The sequence below is a fragment of the Elephas maximus genome, chromosome 3, assembly GCF_024166365.1.
Source record: "Elephas maximus indicus isolate mEleMax1 chromosome 3, mEleMax1 primary haplotype, whole genome shotgun sequence".
In the NCBI taxonomy this organism is placed as follows: domain Eukaryota; kingdom Metazoa; phylum Chordata; class Mammalia; order Proboscidea; family Elephantidae; genus Elephas; species Elephas maximus.
The window spans coordinates 135,484,777-135,502,372 of record NC_064821.1 but is presented as its reverse complement, the minus strand read 5'-3'; the positions used below and the strand labels follow the sequence as shown (position 1 = coordinate 135,502,372).

The 17,596-nt window shown below is 35.9% G+C and overlaps 1 protein-coding gene across 1 annotated transcript in view; it reads left to right on the top strand.

The window, feature by feature from the left end:
- Nucleotides 1-17,596, top strand: part of COL24A1 (collagen type XXIV alpha 1 chain) — a 362,779-nt gene that overhangs the window by 83,331 nt on the left and 261,852 nt on the right. The window contains exons 12-17 of the mRNA XM_049875555.1: nucleotides 4,114-4,167; nucleotides 9,306-9,350; nucleotides 15,427-15,480; nucleotides 15,557-15,601; nucleotides 15,847-15,900; nucleotides 16,168-16,221. Coding sequence (XP_049731512.1) covers nucleotides 4,114-4,167; nucleotides 9,306-9,350; nucleotides 15,427-15,480; nucleotides 15,557-15,601; nucleotides 15,847-15,900; nucleotides 16,168-16,221 — 306 coding nt within the window. The remainder of the gene's footprint in view (nucleotides 1-4,113; nucleotides 4,168-9,305; nucleotides 9,351-15,426; nucleotides 15,481-15,556; nucleotides 15,602-15,846; nucleotides 15,901-16,167; nucleotides 16,222-17,596) is intronic.

The window sequence follows — 17,596 nt, the reverse complement described above, 5'->3', positions numbered from 1 at the left end:
ATTACCTGTACATCATGAATACTTTCATATACTCATCTTAGGTGAGACTGAATGGAATGATGTAGATTCGTAAGCTTGTTGACAACAGAATTTGACTTCCAAGAGCAATGAAAGCAAAACACCTGCCTGAACTTCAACTGACTTTGAAGGGGGTATGGCTACAATATGTTTGACTACACACTGGTTTGTACATTATTTTGTGAGAACAGAATAAGAGAAGCTGTGCTTCTAGTACAAGTTAACAATGTTTTAGAAACATCATTTTTTTCCATTGTTAAACCATCTTTTAAACAGTTCATTCACGTTCGTACTCGTGAACCAGTGATTTCTGGCAGTCTGTTAAACATACAGTATTTAATACTGGCTTACCTAAAAAGATTATAATAATATAAAGATATACTTTTATTTTTGTTGCTCTTACGATTTTTTTTTAAGTGGAAGTTATTAAAGTGTAATAGTAAGTCTAATAAGCCGTTTTATAAGTTAGCCTTTAAAAATGAGTTTTAAAGTTTAAATCAGATAGCAATTCTTTACAGAAAAACATTAAGATATAAAGTAAAAGGGAGTAAATGAAATATTTTACAATAGAATTTATAATGAGAAAGTGTTTTACTTTTCTTCATACTTTTACAGAATAGAATTCATAATAGATATTTGTGAAGCAAGATTTTCAGTGTTGCCAAGTTTTACTTTTCCATTATTTATGTACCACGTGTCTTTCTCCAATAGAATTGTACTTCAAGGACTTTTTTTTTTTTTTTACACGTTCTATCTTGAATAATGAAGTATTTAGTGTAGCAGAGTAGTAAAGAGCATGGACTCTGGAATCAAGACTGCCTCCATTCAAATTTCAGTCCCTCCAATCACTTGTTGTCTAATCTAGTACAAGTGACTTAATTTCTCTGTGCTTTAATTTCCTCAACTGCAGAGTGAGGATAATATTGTAGTAAGGTGCCTTCGATCCGACCCTATGTACAACAGAATGATACATGCCAGGTCCTGCGCCATCCTCACAAACATTGCTGTGTTTGAGCCCACTGTCACAGATACTGTGTCCATCCATCTTGTCAGCTTTTTTGCTGACCATATACTATACCAAGCATGGTGTCCTTCTCCAGGGACTGATCTCGCCTAGTAAAATGTCCAAAGTACCTGGGATGAAGTCTCGCCATCCTCACTTCTAAGGAGCATTAGTGCTGTACTTCTTCCAAGACAGATTTATTCTTCTTGAAGTCCATGATATATTCAGATTTCTTCACCAACACCATAATTCAAAGACACGAATTCTTCAGTCTTGCTTTCTCATTGTCCAGCTTTCACATACATTGAAAATACCATCGTTTGGGTCAGGTGCACTTTAGTCCTCAAAGTGACGTCTTTGCTTTTTAACACTTGAAAAAAATCTTTTGCAGCAGATTTGCCCAATGCAATGCATCATTTAATTTCTTGACTGTTGCTTCCATGGGAGTTGATTGTGGATCCAGGTAAAATGAAATCCTTAACAACTTCAGTATTGTCTCCATTTATCATGATGTTGCTTATCCATCCAGTCATGAGGGTTTCTGTTTCCTTTGTGTTGACATGTAATCCACACTGAAGGCTATAGGCTTTGATCTCCATCAGCAAGTGCTTCAAGTCATCTTCCCTTCCAGGAAGCAATGTTGAGTCATCTTCATATTGCCCTTTGTCAATGGGTCTTCCTCCAGTCTTGATGCCGCATTCTTCATATAGTCCAGCTTGTCAAATTATTTGCTCAGCATATAGATTGAACAAGTACATTGGAAGGACATATCCCAACCCTGATGCACATCCTTCCTGATTTTAAACCACATAGTATCCCCTTGTTCTATTCAAACAACTACCTCTTAGTGTACGTACAGGTTCCTCATGAGCACAATTAAGTGTTCCGGAATTCCCATTCTTCACGATTTATCCATTATTTGTTATGATCCACACAGTTGAATGCTTTTGTATAGTCAGTAAAACACAGGTAAACACCTTTCTGTATTCTCTGTTTTCAGCCAAGATCCATCTGACATCAGCAGTTATATCCCTTGTTCCACATCCTTTTGTAAATCCAGCTTGAATTTTTGGCAGTTCTTGTTGATGTACTGCTGCAACTGTTTTTGAATTATCTTCAGCAAAATTTTACTTGCATGCAATATTAATGATATTGTTTGATAATTTCTGCATTCTCTTGGACCTTTTTTTTCTTGGACCGCCTTTTTTTGGAATGGGCACAAATATGAATCTCTTCCAGTTGGTTGGCCAGGTAGCTGTCTTCCAAATTTCTTGGCATAGATGAATGACGCTTCCAGCATTGCAACCATTTGTTGAAACACCTCAATTGTTATTCTGTCATTTCCTGGTGACTTGTTTTTCATCAATGCCTTCAGTGCAGCTTGGACTTCTTTCTTCAATACTATCAGTTCTTTATCATATGCTACCTCCTGAAATGGTTGAACGTCAACCAGTTCTTTTTGGTATAGTGACTCTGTGTATTCCTTCTATCTCTTTTGATGCTTTCCTGCATTGTTCAATATGTTGCCCGTATCCACTACAATTAAGTCAATTCTGACTCGTAGTGACCCTATAGAATCCTTCAAAATTGCAGCTCGAGGCTTGAATTTTTTCTTCAGTTCTTTCAGCTTGAGAAATGCCAAGTGTGTTCTTCCCTTTTGGTTTTCTAACTCCAGGTCTTTGCACATTTCATTATATTTTAGTTTGTTTTCTTGAGTCATCCTTTGAAATCTTCTGTACAGCTATTTTTCTTCATCATCCCTTCCCTTCACTTTAGCTGCTATACATACAGGAGCAAGTTTCAGAGTCTCTTCTGACATCCGTTTTGGTCTTTTCTTTTGTTCCTGTTTTTTTTAGTGACCTTTCGCTTTTTTCATGTATGATGTCCTTGATGTCATCCCACAGCTTATCTGGTCTTTGGTCATTAGTGTTCAGTGCATCAAATCTGTTCTTGAAATGACTTCTAAATTTAGGTGGGATGTACTCAAGGTCATATTTTGGGCCCGATGGACTTGTTTTAATATCTTTCAGCTTCAACTTGAACTTGTGTATGAGCAATTGATGGTCCATCCCACAGCCAGCCCCTGCCCTTGTTCTGACTGATGATATTGAGCTCTCTAAGTCTCTTGCCATAGATGTAGTCTATTTGATTGCTGTGTATTCTACCCAGTAAGGTCCATGTGCATAGTCGCCCTTTATGTTGTTGAACAGGCATTTGCAATGAATAAGTTATTGATCTTGCAAAATTGTATCATGCAATCTCTGTCATCATTTGTATCACCAAGGCCCTATTTTCCAACTACTGATCCTTCTTTTTTTTCCCCTACTTTTGCATTGCAATTGCCAGTAATTATCAATGCATCGTGATTGCATGTTTGATCAATTTCAGAGTGCAGAAGCTGGTAAAAAGTTTCAATTTCTTCATCCTTGGCCTTAATGGTTGGTGTGTGAAATTTGAATAATAGTCGTATTAACTGGTCTTCCTTCTAGACATATGGATATTATCCTATCACTTACGTTGTACTTCAGAATAGATCTTGAAATGTTCTTTTTGACAATGAATGAGATGCCATTTCTGTTTGTCATTCCTGGAATAGTAGACCATATGATTGATCATATGATGATAATATTAATACCTATCAAATAGATCTGTTGTAAAGATTAAATGAGATAGTTTATATATAATAATGTATAGTAAACCGTTACTATATGATAAGTGCTTAATAACATTAGCCATTTCGTTCCTTGTGGTCTTGGTATACAAATAGCATGAAATAATGGAGACACTAATGGATTGGTCAGCCAGAAATTTTGGTTATGTTCCCATGCATTCAGCGATTTTTTTTATAGTAATGAACAAGTTTCTGTGTTCTCCAACTTATCTTTCTTTATATAAAAAAATATATTACATGGCATATAAAATAATTTTTATGAAATACAGAAATAATAAAGTATTATGCAAAAATATACCATTTTATATTACAGCTCGAGTTAGGATATAAATATTTTCTATTACTCAGTTCTTTTTCAGAAATCAGTGGATTATTTATGTATTTTGGCTTTAAGAGCATTCTTCCCATTTCTCTGTGCCAGGGCTTTCCAGGTGACTTTGGAGACAGAGGCCCTGCTGGTCCTGATGGCAGTCCTGTGAGTATGGTGTGATAGTCCAATCTTGCGTAAAACATCATTCACATTCCATAGTAACTGCATGTACCAGCCTCATTACCATGATCTGTGAATAAGCACTAATTGACAGATAGTTTTGAACCACTGTGCAAACTCTAATTTATGATTTTCCAACACTGGAAATGAGCCAAAAATGTTTTGGATAAAAATCTGCATTGAAAGACAATCATAAAATTAATTACTTTAACCACATTAAATGTAACTATTTAAATAAAATATTAGAACCATATGATCACAAAACTGACAAATGTTTTTGGGGCAAGACAGAAGCCTTTCATGCACATGAAAGTACTAACCAGCCTCATGTAAAAATTGTGTCCTCAGTGATTGCTCTTTTGGACTCAGACTGGTCACTGAGCTTCTAATTTTTTAGCGTTTTGTAATGAAGCCATCTATTTTGGGATTGTTCAGCTGTCACTGTTCAAATTAGGGGGAGAGTTACCATTCTAAAATTTGTTTAATTATATTGTTAAATAATGTTGATGAACTACTATTATTTGATACTAGGTAGAAATATCTCCCCTTTTTCCCTCAAAGGACATCCAGTCACTCCCTGCTCCCATCTGTGCCATACGCACATTCTTTTTGTAAGATTTTAAGGTGAACTAGAATCAACCACAAAAGTCCTTGCCGACTAAATTAGGAACAGTTCCTATTTTTAGACATATGAAAATCACTAGGATTTAATGTTTAAGTATTTAAAGATAGTTTCATTTTTCTTTCCAAATTATAACTACATTAGCTAACTCAGTGAATTTAAATGAAGTTTTATTTGTTATAAGACATGACAGATAAGAGTAGAACAGATTTCCAAAGAAGCTATTTAAAGCTTTAATGACATTTTAAGTAGAATGTTTACTGTCCTTTTCTTGCCCGTGATTTTGGGGAGCTTCCGATTCTAAGCATAATAAAGTAAGTATTATTTAGTTTTCTCTTTAATACTATTCATGGACTTGAGTGCCTAGTGTGAGGCTGTGTTGTTTAATTTTTTTGTCAGTTAAATATACATGAAGCCTGTTAGGGTTTAAATATTATTGTCTGCAATATTTAAAAGTTTCCTTTTGAAATATGTTCTTCATTTAAAATATGATACAGTATTACCTGAAGAGGTTTTTAGAGAGGAAGATGAATTATCTTAAAGACTATTTATAAGGAAAATGAGTTGAAAAGATCCATCACAAATCAACTGGAAAAGTTAATATTGATAATTAAAAATCTTAAATTTGTATACATAATTTAACAATGTTGGTAGTTTTTTACATTTATATAATGTTTTATAAAAATTTCAAAACCTTTTATATACATATGATATACTTTTTATTGGGATATTTATGACAATGAAAATATTATTGTTCCTATTTTTCAAACGAGGAAAGTGAAATTTGTTGTTGTTGTTGCTGGGTGCCATTGAGTTGGTTCTGACTCATAGTGATCCTATGCACAACAGAACGAAACACTGCCCAGTCCTGCACCATCCTCACAATTATTGCTATGCTTGAGCCCACTGTCGTAGCCACTGTGTCAATCATCTCATTGAAGGCCTTCCTCTTTTTCACTGACCCTCTATCAAGCATAATATCCTTCTCCAGGGACTGATCCTTCCTGACAACACGTCCAAAGTATGTGAGATGTATTCTTGCCATCCTTGCTTCTAATGAGCATACCGATTGTACTTCTTCAGGACTGATTTGTTTGTTCTTTTGGCAGTCATGGTGTATTCAGTATTCTTCGCCAACACCACAATTCAAAGGTGTCAATTCTTCTTTGGCCTTCCTTGTTCATTGTCCAGCTTTCACATGCACATGAAGCAATTGGAAACACCATGGCTTGAGTCAGGCACGCCTTAGTCCTCAAGGCGACATCTTTGTGACATTTTAAAGAGGTTTTTTGCAGCAGATTTGCCCAATGCGATGTTTCTTTTGATTTCTTGACTACTGCTTCTATGGGTGTTAATTGTGGATTTAAGTAAAATGAAGGCCTTGACAACCTCAATCTTTTCTCCATATATCATGATGTTGTTTATTGGTCCAATTGTGAGGATTTTTGTTTTCATTATGTTGAGGTGTAATTCATACTGAAAGCTGTGGTCTTTGATCTTCAACAGTAAGAGCTTCAAGTCCTCTTTACAATCAGCAAGCAAGGTCGTGTCATCTGCGTAACGCAGGTTGTTAATGAATCTTCCTCCAATCCTGATGTCCTGTTCTTCCTTGTGTAGTCCACCGTCTCGGATTATTTGCTCAGCATACGGATTGAATAGGTATGGTGAAAGGATACAACCCTGACCCTCACCTTTCCTGACTTTAAACCACCACGCTGTATCCTCTTGTTCTGTCTGAACAACTGCCTCTTGATCCATGTATAGATTCCTCATGGGCACAATGAAGTGTTCCGGAATTCCCATTCTCCACAATGTTATCCATAATTTGTTATGATCCACACAGTTGAATGCCTTAGCATAGTCAATAAAACACAGGTAAACATCTTACTGGTTTTCTCTGCTTTCAGCCAGGATCCAGCTGACATCAGCAATGATAATTCTGATTCCACATCCTCTTCTAAATCCAGCTTGAATATGTGGTAGTTCCCTGTCAATATACTGCTGTAGGAGCTTTTGGATGATCTTCAGCAAAATTTTACTTGCATCTGATATTAATGATATTGTTCGATAATTTCCACATTCGATAGGATCACCTTTCTTGGGAATAGGCATAAATATAGATCTTTTCCAATCGGTTGGGCAGGTAGCTGTCTTCCGGGTTTCTTGGCATAGATGAGTGGGTACTTCCAGCACTACATCCGTTTGTTGAAACATCTCAATTGATATTCCATCGATTCCCAGAGCCTTATTTTTCACCAGTGCCTTCAGTGTAGCTTGGACTTCTTCCTTCAGTACCATTGGTTCCTAATAATATGTTACTTCCTGAAATGGCTGAACCTCCACCAACTGTTTTTGGTATAGTGGCTCTGTGTATTCCTTCCATCTTCTTTTAATGCTTCCTGTGTCATTTAATATTTTCCCCTTAGAATTCTTCAATATTCCATCTCTAGGCTTGAATTTTCTCTTCAGTTCATTCAGCTTGAGAAATACTGAGCATGTTCTTCCCTTTTGGTTTTCTTTCTCCAGGTTTTTGCACATGTCATCATAATAATTTGTTTTCTCGAGCTGCCCTTTGAAATCTTCAGCTCTTTTACTTCATCATTTTTTTCTTTTTGCTTTAGCTACCCCCATGTGTCTGTCAGTTTGTCATACTGTGGAGGCTTGTGTGGTGCTGTGATACTGGAAGCTATGCCACCAGTATTCAAATAACAGCAGAGTCACTCATGGTACACAGGTTTCATCTGAGCTTCCAGACTAAGATGGACTAGGAAGAAGGACCCAGGGGTCTACTTCTGAAAAGAATTAGTCAGTGAAAACCTTATGAATAGCAGTGGAACATTGTCTGATACAGTGCCAGAAGATGAGCCCCTCAGGTTGGAAGGTATTCAAAATATGACTGGAGAAGAGCTGCCTCCTCAAAGTAGAGCTGACCTTAATGATGTGGATGGAGTCAAGCCTTCAAGACTTTCATTTGCTGATATGGCATGACTCAAAATGAGAAGAAACAGCTGAAAACCTCCATTAATAATAGGAACAGGAAATGTATGAAGTATGAATCTAGGAAAATTCAAAATCATCAAAAATGAAATGAAACAGTAACATCAATATCCTAGGCATTAGTGAGCTGAAAAGGAGTGGTATTGATCATTTTGAATTTGACAGTCATGTGGTCTGCTATGCTGGGAATGATAACTTGAAGAGAAATGGCCTTGCATTCATCATCAAAAAGAACATTTCAAGATCTATCCTGAAGTACAATGCTGTCAGTGACAGGATAATATCCACACACCTACAAGGAAGACCAGTTAATACAACTATTATTCAAATTTATGCACCAACCACTAAGTCCAAATATGAAGAAATTAAAGATTTTTACCATCTTCTGTAGTCTGAAATTGATGGAATATGAAATCCAGATGGACCGATAATTGCTGATGATTGTAATGTGAAAGCTGGAAACAAAGAAGAAGGATCGGTAGTTGGTAAATATGGCCTTGGTGATAGAAATACTGTCGGACAGTGCATGATTGAATTTTGCAAGACCAATGACTTCTTCATCGCAGGTATTTTTTTCACCAACATGAACGACGACTATACACGTCGACCTCACCAGATGGAATACACAGAAATCAAATTGACTACATCTGTGGAAAGAGACAATGGAAAAGCTCAATAACAGTCAGAACAAGGCCAGGGGCTAACTGCAGAACAGGTCATCAGTTACTCATATGCAAGTTCAAGTTGAAACTGAAGAAAATAAGAACAAGTCCATGAGAGCCAAAGTACGACCTGAGCATATCCCACCTGAATTTAGAGACCATCTCAAGAATAGATTTGACACCTTGAACACTAATGACCGAAGACCAGATGAGGTGTGGAATGACATCAAGGACATCATACATGAAGAAAGCAAGAGGTCATTAAAAAGACAGAAGAGAAAGAAAAGACCTAAATGAATGTCAGAAGAGACTCTGAAACTTGCTCTTTCACATCAAGTAGCTAAAGGAAAAGGAAAAAATGATGAAGTAAAAGAGCTGAACTTAAATTTGGAGAATTTAAATAATGTACTTCTAAAGAGTTAGTAGTATTTTTAACAGTGTGAAAATGTTCTAACCCTATATGCTGACCAACTGTCTTTTCATACAATATTTATGGGCTAGTTAAGTCTATAATGTTGATTACTAATGGAACTTGCTTCCTTTCTTAGATACATAGCAGGCACAGAGAAATTTATGTCCTAGGCTAGATGGTAGACCTAGCATCCAAAAGCAGGCAGCCAAGGACTTTTAAGGAACATAAACTGCCACCACGGATTTGCACTTCTTAGGAAGATGCATAAGAGCAGGAAAATTTCAGAAGTTAGGTATTATAGAAGGTAAAATTTAATATGTTCTTTCCTAGAGATTTTTGTCTTCATCTTCAGAAAATATTCTTAGTATTTGGGACTCTCTAAGCTGTTCCTCAGTCATATTTAACCAATTTTCCCATTTCTTTTGTTTAGGGACTTGTAGGTAGCATTGGCCCTCCAGGATTTCCTGGACTTAGAGTAAGTATCGCTAAATATCGTTGTTCTTATAAATATTTCATTATATAATTTATATTTGATACATGTGTTTTAAAATTTTAGAAGAGAATTTTTAGTATCATTGTTGGCTATCAATCTTGCTCAAATGTATTTTTCAACCAGATATGCAAATCAGACCAGTATTATGGGTTAAAAATTTAATTAAATTTTACAATAAGCTAAAACAACAATATATTTGTATAGATTTGTATTTGTGTATAAATTTATACCTGTCTCATTAAACATCACTTAATCAAGCTCCAGCTTTCTCAAAAGTATGTGACATAGAGTAGCCGCCTCTTTCTTTGAGAGTCTTCCATACTGTTCAGTCTGTAGAGAAATAGTTCTAAACAAAATCACATGGTAACTGTAAACTTTGGTCATGAAATCAAACTGAATAAATCATTAGGAAAACTTTCCTTAACAAAGGAAGGAACCAGACTTCACCAATGTTTTTAAACATTTAATATCTAGTTTATTATAGTGAAAGTACAAATGACTATATTATTTGTCTGCTTAATCAATTTTTAGACAGTGAATTCACCTCTAAGTTTCGTTGGCACTTCTGATGTAGGCAAAGTACAACTTAGGAATTCTGCAGAGGCCGAAACAATGGAGTCAAGATGTGTAGATTCCTGATGATCAAGGATACCAAAATCAAAACCTGTTGCCATTGAGTTGATTCTGACTCATAGCAACCCTATGATCAAGGATCAATTTTAGAATTTTCATTGGAATGAACAGACGGCTACTTCTGATACATCTTCATAAATATGTATTTCTTTCAACCGGGTTTATGGTTCATAACAGAAATATGAATTGCAGATATTTTTTATATAAATTTAGAGCCATATGCTTTAACATTCACCTGAAGTAATGGAAGGATTGACATACTTTTATGAAATGTAATGAGAATAGAATCTTAATAGTAAACTACCTACATTCATACAAAAGTGGGACATGTGGACAGAGGCAAACTTTTCCTTAAAAATTAGTTTAGAACTTGCTAAGTAAGATTCAAGAATTTTATGCCATAAATTATAACCACAATATCTTTAGCCTGAATTAGAACATAGATCTTCTGACTCCAAATTCAATGTATATTCCCTTACCTTTAGCTGCCCCAAGGCACAAGGTGACAACTTGGTCAAACAAATAAGCAGGAGCTCAATTATTTGAACTGGGATAAAATTAAAATCAGCAAAATAAGTTTTAACTTGCCATCTTGGGATGACAAGAGTATGGCATTTAGTGTCAGAGAACCTGAGTGAGTCCAAGACATTTAAACTTTTCTCTTACACAATAGTACTAATGGTAGCATTTAGTGTTTTCTATGTGGAAGTCACAAGTGTTATCTCATTTAATTCCCAGAACAACTCAAGACCACTTACCTCATAAGGGCTTGAGCCCAGATTTGAAGCCAGGTGATCTAAATCCAGAGTCCAAAATTCTAGCCATTGTGCTATACCACCTTTTAAAAACTTATCCAATCTTAAAATGTATATTTTCTGTCTTATAAGGTTTTTTTAGTCTTTTATGATAAACTGTGTACGGGTTATTTTCATTTACCACAAAGGAAGTATTTGTCTTTTCCTTAGAACCTAGAATAGGGTAAAACCTGTAGGTAGTAGACAGAGGCCTTATTAATGATGAAAGAAAAGAAACAGGGAAGGGAGCTGGACTCCAAAGATACTCTTCACACATACTTCATTTAACTCATCAGCATTGAATTGGTTAGCTCAAAAGTTTCTCTTGTTAATCTGAAACTTAAGAACAAAATTCTTAGCATGGTCTAAGGTATCTAGCCAGGTCAGTTCTTACCCACAACTTGAAGACTCACACTTTGTGCACCCACAAAACTGTTCTTTCTCAGATGCCATGCAAGATCCACGCTACGAGGTCTTTGCACATTTGTTTACCTGAAACACCTACCTCTGTTTTTGTCTAATTAACTCTAATTCGTCTTTTAGTTCCTGGACTTAGTAAGTGCCTGATACATGATAGTTCTAGTAAAAACAAACTTGGTTTCCAATCCCTTCTCTCCACTTACCTCTTGATAGATGGGAAGAGATTCTACAGGAAAAAAAAAAAAAAGTGGCTAATAATACCAACAGTCACCTTTGTTGTCCTCATCTCTTCCACATTGGTATGCTGTTGTCTGTCATAGAATTGATTCCTACTCATAGCGACCCTATAGGATAGAGCAGAACTGCACCATGCAGTTTCCTAGTCTATAATCATTATAGGAGCAGATCACCAGGTCTTTTCTCCCGTGGAGCTGCTGGTGAGTTTGAACCGCCGGCCTTTGAGTTAGCAGCTGAGCACTGAATCATTGTGCCACCAGGACTCCTTCACATTGATATAGATGGTGCCTTTCAAAGTACTTTCACATACATATCTGATTTGTTCCTCAACAAGTTGTAAAGAAGATAAAGCAATTACTATTACCTCTATTAATTTTTTAAAAGTAGAACAATGTGAGTACTTTGTATCAAACTAAACCAAACCAAACCCATTACCATGGGATTGATTCCAACTCATGGTGACTGCATGTGTTACAGAACTGCCCCCATAGGGTTTCTTGGCTGTAATCTTTATGGAACGGAAACCCTGGTGGCACAGTGGTTAAGTGCTACAGCTGCTAGCCCAAGGGTCAGCAGTTCGAATCCACCAGGTGCTCCTTGGAAACTCTACAGGGCAGTTCTACTCTGTCCTATAGGGTCGCTGTGATTCGGAATCCACTTGACAGCACTGGGTTTGTTTGTTTGTTTGTTAAATCTTTATGGAAGCAGATTGCCAAGTCTTTCAAGTTTCACAGTGCCACCAAGTGGGCTTAAACTGACAACCTTTAGGTTACTAGACAAGCACAAGCCATTTGGTGTCTCAAACACTGGCCTGAAAATAAGAACAAGTCAAGATTCCTGTTTTTGTGACATTAAAATCCAATGGCATAGAAGGAGAAATAAACAGTGTAATGCAATGTGACTACTGGTATATTGGATTAAATGTAAAGCCACTGAGAAAGGAGCAATTTACATTATCTCTGAAAGTTAGAGTAGGCTTCATAAAGGAGATATCTTTTAAATTATATCTTGACAACGGCTCTCAAGGCAGAATAATGCTATACACAAATATACAGATAAGAGGAAAATGGAATGTCTGGGAAACAGAAAGAGAAGTAGTGGAATTATAGCCCAGGAATTGTGAGGGGATGGGAGCAGGATGGAAGGAGATGAGCAGAATTGAAGGTAGTTAAGAAAGATTATGAAGAATTTTTATATTTCATAGTAAGCAGTTTGCTTGCCCAGAACTGAAGCCTCTGCTTTGTCTCTCAGGTGTTCCCTTCCAGCAGGTATAGTTTCTGACAAGAGACAATGCTGCTTTCTCTAAAGTATTTTTTTCCATGCAGTTGATTGTTGTCACTTGTTTTCTTAGTTATGCTAGTGACAGTGATTATTGCCTGTGAGTGTGGATGGGTATGGTTGAAAAGCCCAATGCAGAACTTACAGTCCTTCTCACAATACACTCATATGAATTCTTATTAATTGGTTGGTGGCTACTGTTTTTATATAAAGAATCTGTCCTTTGGGTCTATTTCTTGACTAACTTTCACTCAAAGTTCTTTATTACTTATAGCCTTTGGGAGGCTCTTCTACCTCTGGTGCTATATATCCCAGGCACCGTCAGCTAAGCTCCCATGCTTGAAAGCATTTCTTCTTTCTGCTCCATCTTCTCATACTTCAGGAGTGTGGTAGATAGGGAATGTTGAAGGACTTTCAGGTAACCTTTATGAAACTGAAAACTGTGTTTTTGAGCTATCACAGATCACTTTCAGAAGGCTATGATTTTTCAGGAATAGGATTTGCCATACACCTTGTGGCATGCCACAAAATTCTTGGTGTTTCTTGGACATTTCTGTAGCCAAACCATTCACTTTTTAGTTCTCTATTTTACTAAGTCCTTTATAATGTATGTGTTTTTCGATACCTCCTAATACTATTATGTGATTTTCTTTTACAGTCACTAAAAAGTAAAATAGGTTATTATGCATCCAAAGTGCACTCATCTAAAGATGCCAGATTATGCACAGTGATATACTTACTGAAACAAAAGTTAAGAATATTATATTATCTATGAGAAAAATAGCATAACACCAAGAAAGATTTTTTTGTTTGTATGTAAGTTATCTTCTTCCATACTTGCATGGTTTATCACCATATAATTTTTAAACAGATGTTTGTTGTATTTTTTGAGCCCATCATAAGTTTTAAAACTATGAAGTTTGAAGCATACTGAACTTTGGATAAACTAGCCACTGTAATCGTAAGAACAATTTTTCCCTATTGACAGATTTGGAATTACAAGCAATGACGTATTAATACTGTGAATCTATTAAGTTGGAAAGTATTACCCTTTACCTCTCACAGTCCCATAAATTTCAGGATTAAACATGTTGGAGATAATTTATCCTAGCTATATTTCACAGACTTTAGGACTCATCCAGAGGTAAAGATCCCATATTTTCCATCCTGAAATTTGTATTACGTATATGTAGGCTGTTAGAAATACTCTGTTACGTTGGGAGATAGAGTTCTGGAAATCACAATTTTAAATTTATTTTTTTAAGATGATTACTTTCTTCGGTATTCATTCCATACTCATTTATTTCAAAAGGATTTTGTGTCAATTATTATATTAGCTCTTAGAAATTAAAAAAGATGAATAAAACATGCTTTGCTCTCACAGAACGTACAGAGTAGGAAGATAGAAAAGTACAGTAAAGTATATAAAGTAGTGAGATAGAATGGTATCCCAGGAGTGGGAACTATTTTCAAAGAGTTGGAGCAGATGATGAGTGACAGTAGATATGATCTGAGGGAGGGAGACATGAAGGGGGATGGGGAAAATGGAAGGAGTTGAGACTGGACAGGTTGGTGGAAGCCTGGAAGTAAGGACTTGGGGTGCTACCCTAAGAAATTTGGATTCTAAGTAAAAGGGGCTAGAGAAGCATCAGAAGTTATTAAAAGCAATATTTTCAGCATTATCAAAAATATAATTTACAGAATTCCTTAACATTTGGAAATCATAAAAGGGAGAATTGATCCAACATGGTTTCAGAGGATAAAGGGGAAGATAACATATTAAAGGAGTTGTTTTAAGTCTTATGCTTTCAGGAGACCTTAGTTGTAATTCAGTTTTGAGGAATCTTGCTTTGGAGCAGTAAACTGAGGTACTTGAAGTTAGACACTATGTCTTCCCCCCCCCAATACTACTACCAAACCAAAAAACCAAACCCAGTGCTATTGAGGTGATTCTGACTCATATCGACCCTATAGACAGAGTAGAACTGCCCCATGGAGTTTCCAAGGAGCACCTGGTGGATTTGAACTGCTGACCCTTTGGTTAGCAGCCGTAGCACTTAACCACTACACCACCAGGGTTTCCTCAATACTACTACAGTGTCTGGTATATATTATACTCAATAAATGTTAAATGATGAAAGAGTGGGAGAAGTCCAGAGTGGACATTTATTTGTCACTACTCAATTTATCTTTAAAATTATGGTAAATATTCTCATTCTGCAAATTTCAGATCATGAAATCAAATTATTAGAATGCCTAGCACATAGTAACTGCTCAATAAATATTTGCTGAATAAAAGGGTGACATAAAAATCTAAGGCAATCAAATGAAATATTTATTATTTGCTGGGTGCATGACCCAGAAATATATTCCCTATCTTTAAGATACTGTCTAGTTGGAGAAATATTGCAAGTTGAGTGTCATGGACAGTATTATAGGAGCGCAAAGGAGGGAGGGATCCTTGTGAACTAGACCACTGTGAGAAGGCTTCTGGAAATAAGACGAACTTGGCTAAAGCTTGAAAGATTGGTTTGATGTCTGAATGTGGAGAGGAAAGGAAGTGTTGAAGAACAAGGCATGTGTGGGGAGCTGAGTGAGATGATTACTTCTGGGTTCATTAATAAATTAACTTTACCACATTGTCTTTCTAATCCTTCTGGATGTTCAATGTGCTTTTCTTTCTTGCTGTTTTTCAGGGCAGTGTTGGCCCTGTGGGACCAATCGGACCTTCCGGAATTCCTGGCCCAATGGTATGGTTCTATTTGCATAATGGATATTTCCGTTTAATTTCTTTGTGATGCCACAAAATATCTTTTTTTTTTTTAGGGTCTCTCAGGAAATAAGGGGCTTCCTGGAATCAAAGGTGATAAGGTGATTTAAATGTTTACATTGTCGTAGAGATAATTTACCACATTTTTTTCTTTAAGTCAGCACAACTTATAAAATATTTTGTTTTTATTTACTGGGACTAATTTATATTATCAATCATATATTACTTTTTCTCAGAAGTAGGAAAAATAGATATATTATTATTTAATAATTAATATTTGTTTTCTTATATAATATTGCCACATTTGCAGTACATAAGTGTCTTTATATGAAATCATGCTCTCTAGGGTGAACAAGGCATTGCAGGAGAGCCAGGAGAATCAGGGTATCCTGGAGACAAGGTAACTTTGGTATACCATTAACTTTATGCAAATACACAAAAGCCAGTGAGAGTGTGTGAGCTCTTTTAAAAGAAAAGGACTGTCATTATTTGAATCATGTATCTTGTTAGGGTATGCTGTCAATGTGGTGTTTCATGCCTTCCTTAAAACAGTTTTCTCAATTCTTTAGAACACTTCCATGAAATTTTTTAGTAGTTTGTAAATAAAGGCATCGCTGCCTTTTGTGATATAATAGCTGTTCTCTTCCCGGATTATTCTCTTTTTTAGGGAGCTATTGGTTTGCCAGGACCTCCAGGGATGAGAGGAAAGGCAGGACCTTCAGTAGGTTTGAACTTTTCTACTTTCTTTCTGATTAACTCGGTGCATGTCACAGCATGAGTCTTGATAGTTGTTGGTGTTAATAGGATATAAGAAATAGGACATAAATCTACCAATCTGACATTTTCTTGTCAGCTTTAGAATATAGTTTATCCCTCAAGTATTCCACTTATATTCCATAGACTATTGGACCTCACCTACCCACCCCCTTCATCCCAGGCCAAAGCCAAGTTTCTGGGAACTCTAAAGATCTTTATTGTATTATTTCCTTGGGTTATTTACTATGAACAGTATTTAAATTTAAAAAATATGTTTTTAAAACAGAAGATATAAAGCACCTTGAATAATATTTTTTTCCCATATATCTTTTTCATTATGGAAACATTCTGAAGAAAAAAGCAAGTCAAATTCTCCTATTGATAACCATTGGGCATCAATTGAAAATGACACCCTTATCTAGTTAATATAAAACTCAACAAATAATAAAACTAAAATTATTGAATAAATAATTTAAATAAATTATTAAGACATGAGTTGTAATTATATGTCTGCATATTAAAATTATTATTAAAGCTAACTTTTACTGAGTGCTTACAAAGAGCCATGCACTATTTTAAGGACTATACATTTAATTTAACCCTCAGAACAATACTATGAAGTTGATACTATCATTATTCCTGTTTTATAGATTAAGACACAGAGAATTAAGTAATTTGCCCAGGGTTCCACAGTTAGTTACTAGGAAACCCAGGTCATCAGGCATGTTAGAATCTTAACCACTGTGACATTCTATTTTAGTATTTGAATATTGATTATAACTCTATGAAGGTAAAAGGTAACCGTAGGTAGGAAAAATTAGATATTGTGTCATAATTTATTAAAATTACATTAAAGTGTATATAATGCTGCTACATTTTCCTGAGCAATTAATAGTGTCCCCTCTAACTCCACCCTCCCATCTCTGGATTGTTTATATTTGTATCTCAGGAAGCAGCATTAAGTTATAGACTTTTATGTATCCCATTCTTTCTGACTTCTCACAGCGTCAGTAATTTATATAGATCTCTCAGGAATAATTTAATTCAAAGGAAAATTTTTTCACCTATTTGCTTGATAAGGAGCCCTGATGGCACAGTGTTTAAGTACCTGGTTGCTAACTGAAAGGTCAGTGGTTTAAATCCACCAGCTGCCTGGCTGGAAAAACATGTACCAATCTGCTGTAAAGATTACGGCCTAAGAAACCCTATGGGGCAGTTCTATCCTGTCCTATAGGGTCTCCGTGAGTCAGAATCAATGGCAACAGGTTTTATTTGTTTGATGGCTAGTTGCTGGTGACCTTTATTTTTACTAGTTTTTCACCCTGACTCACGTCAGTTAA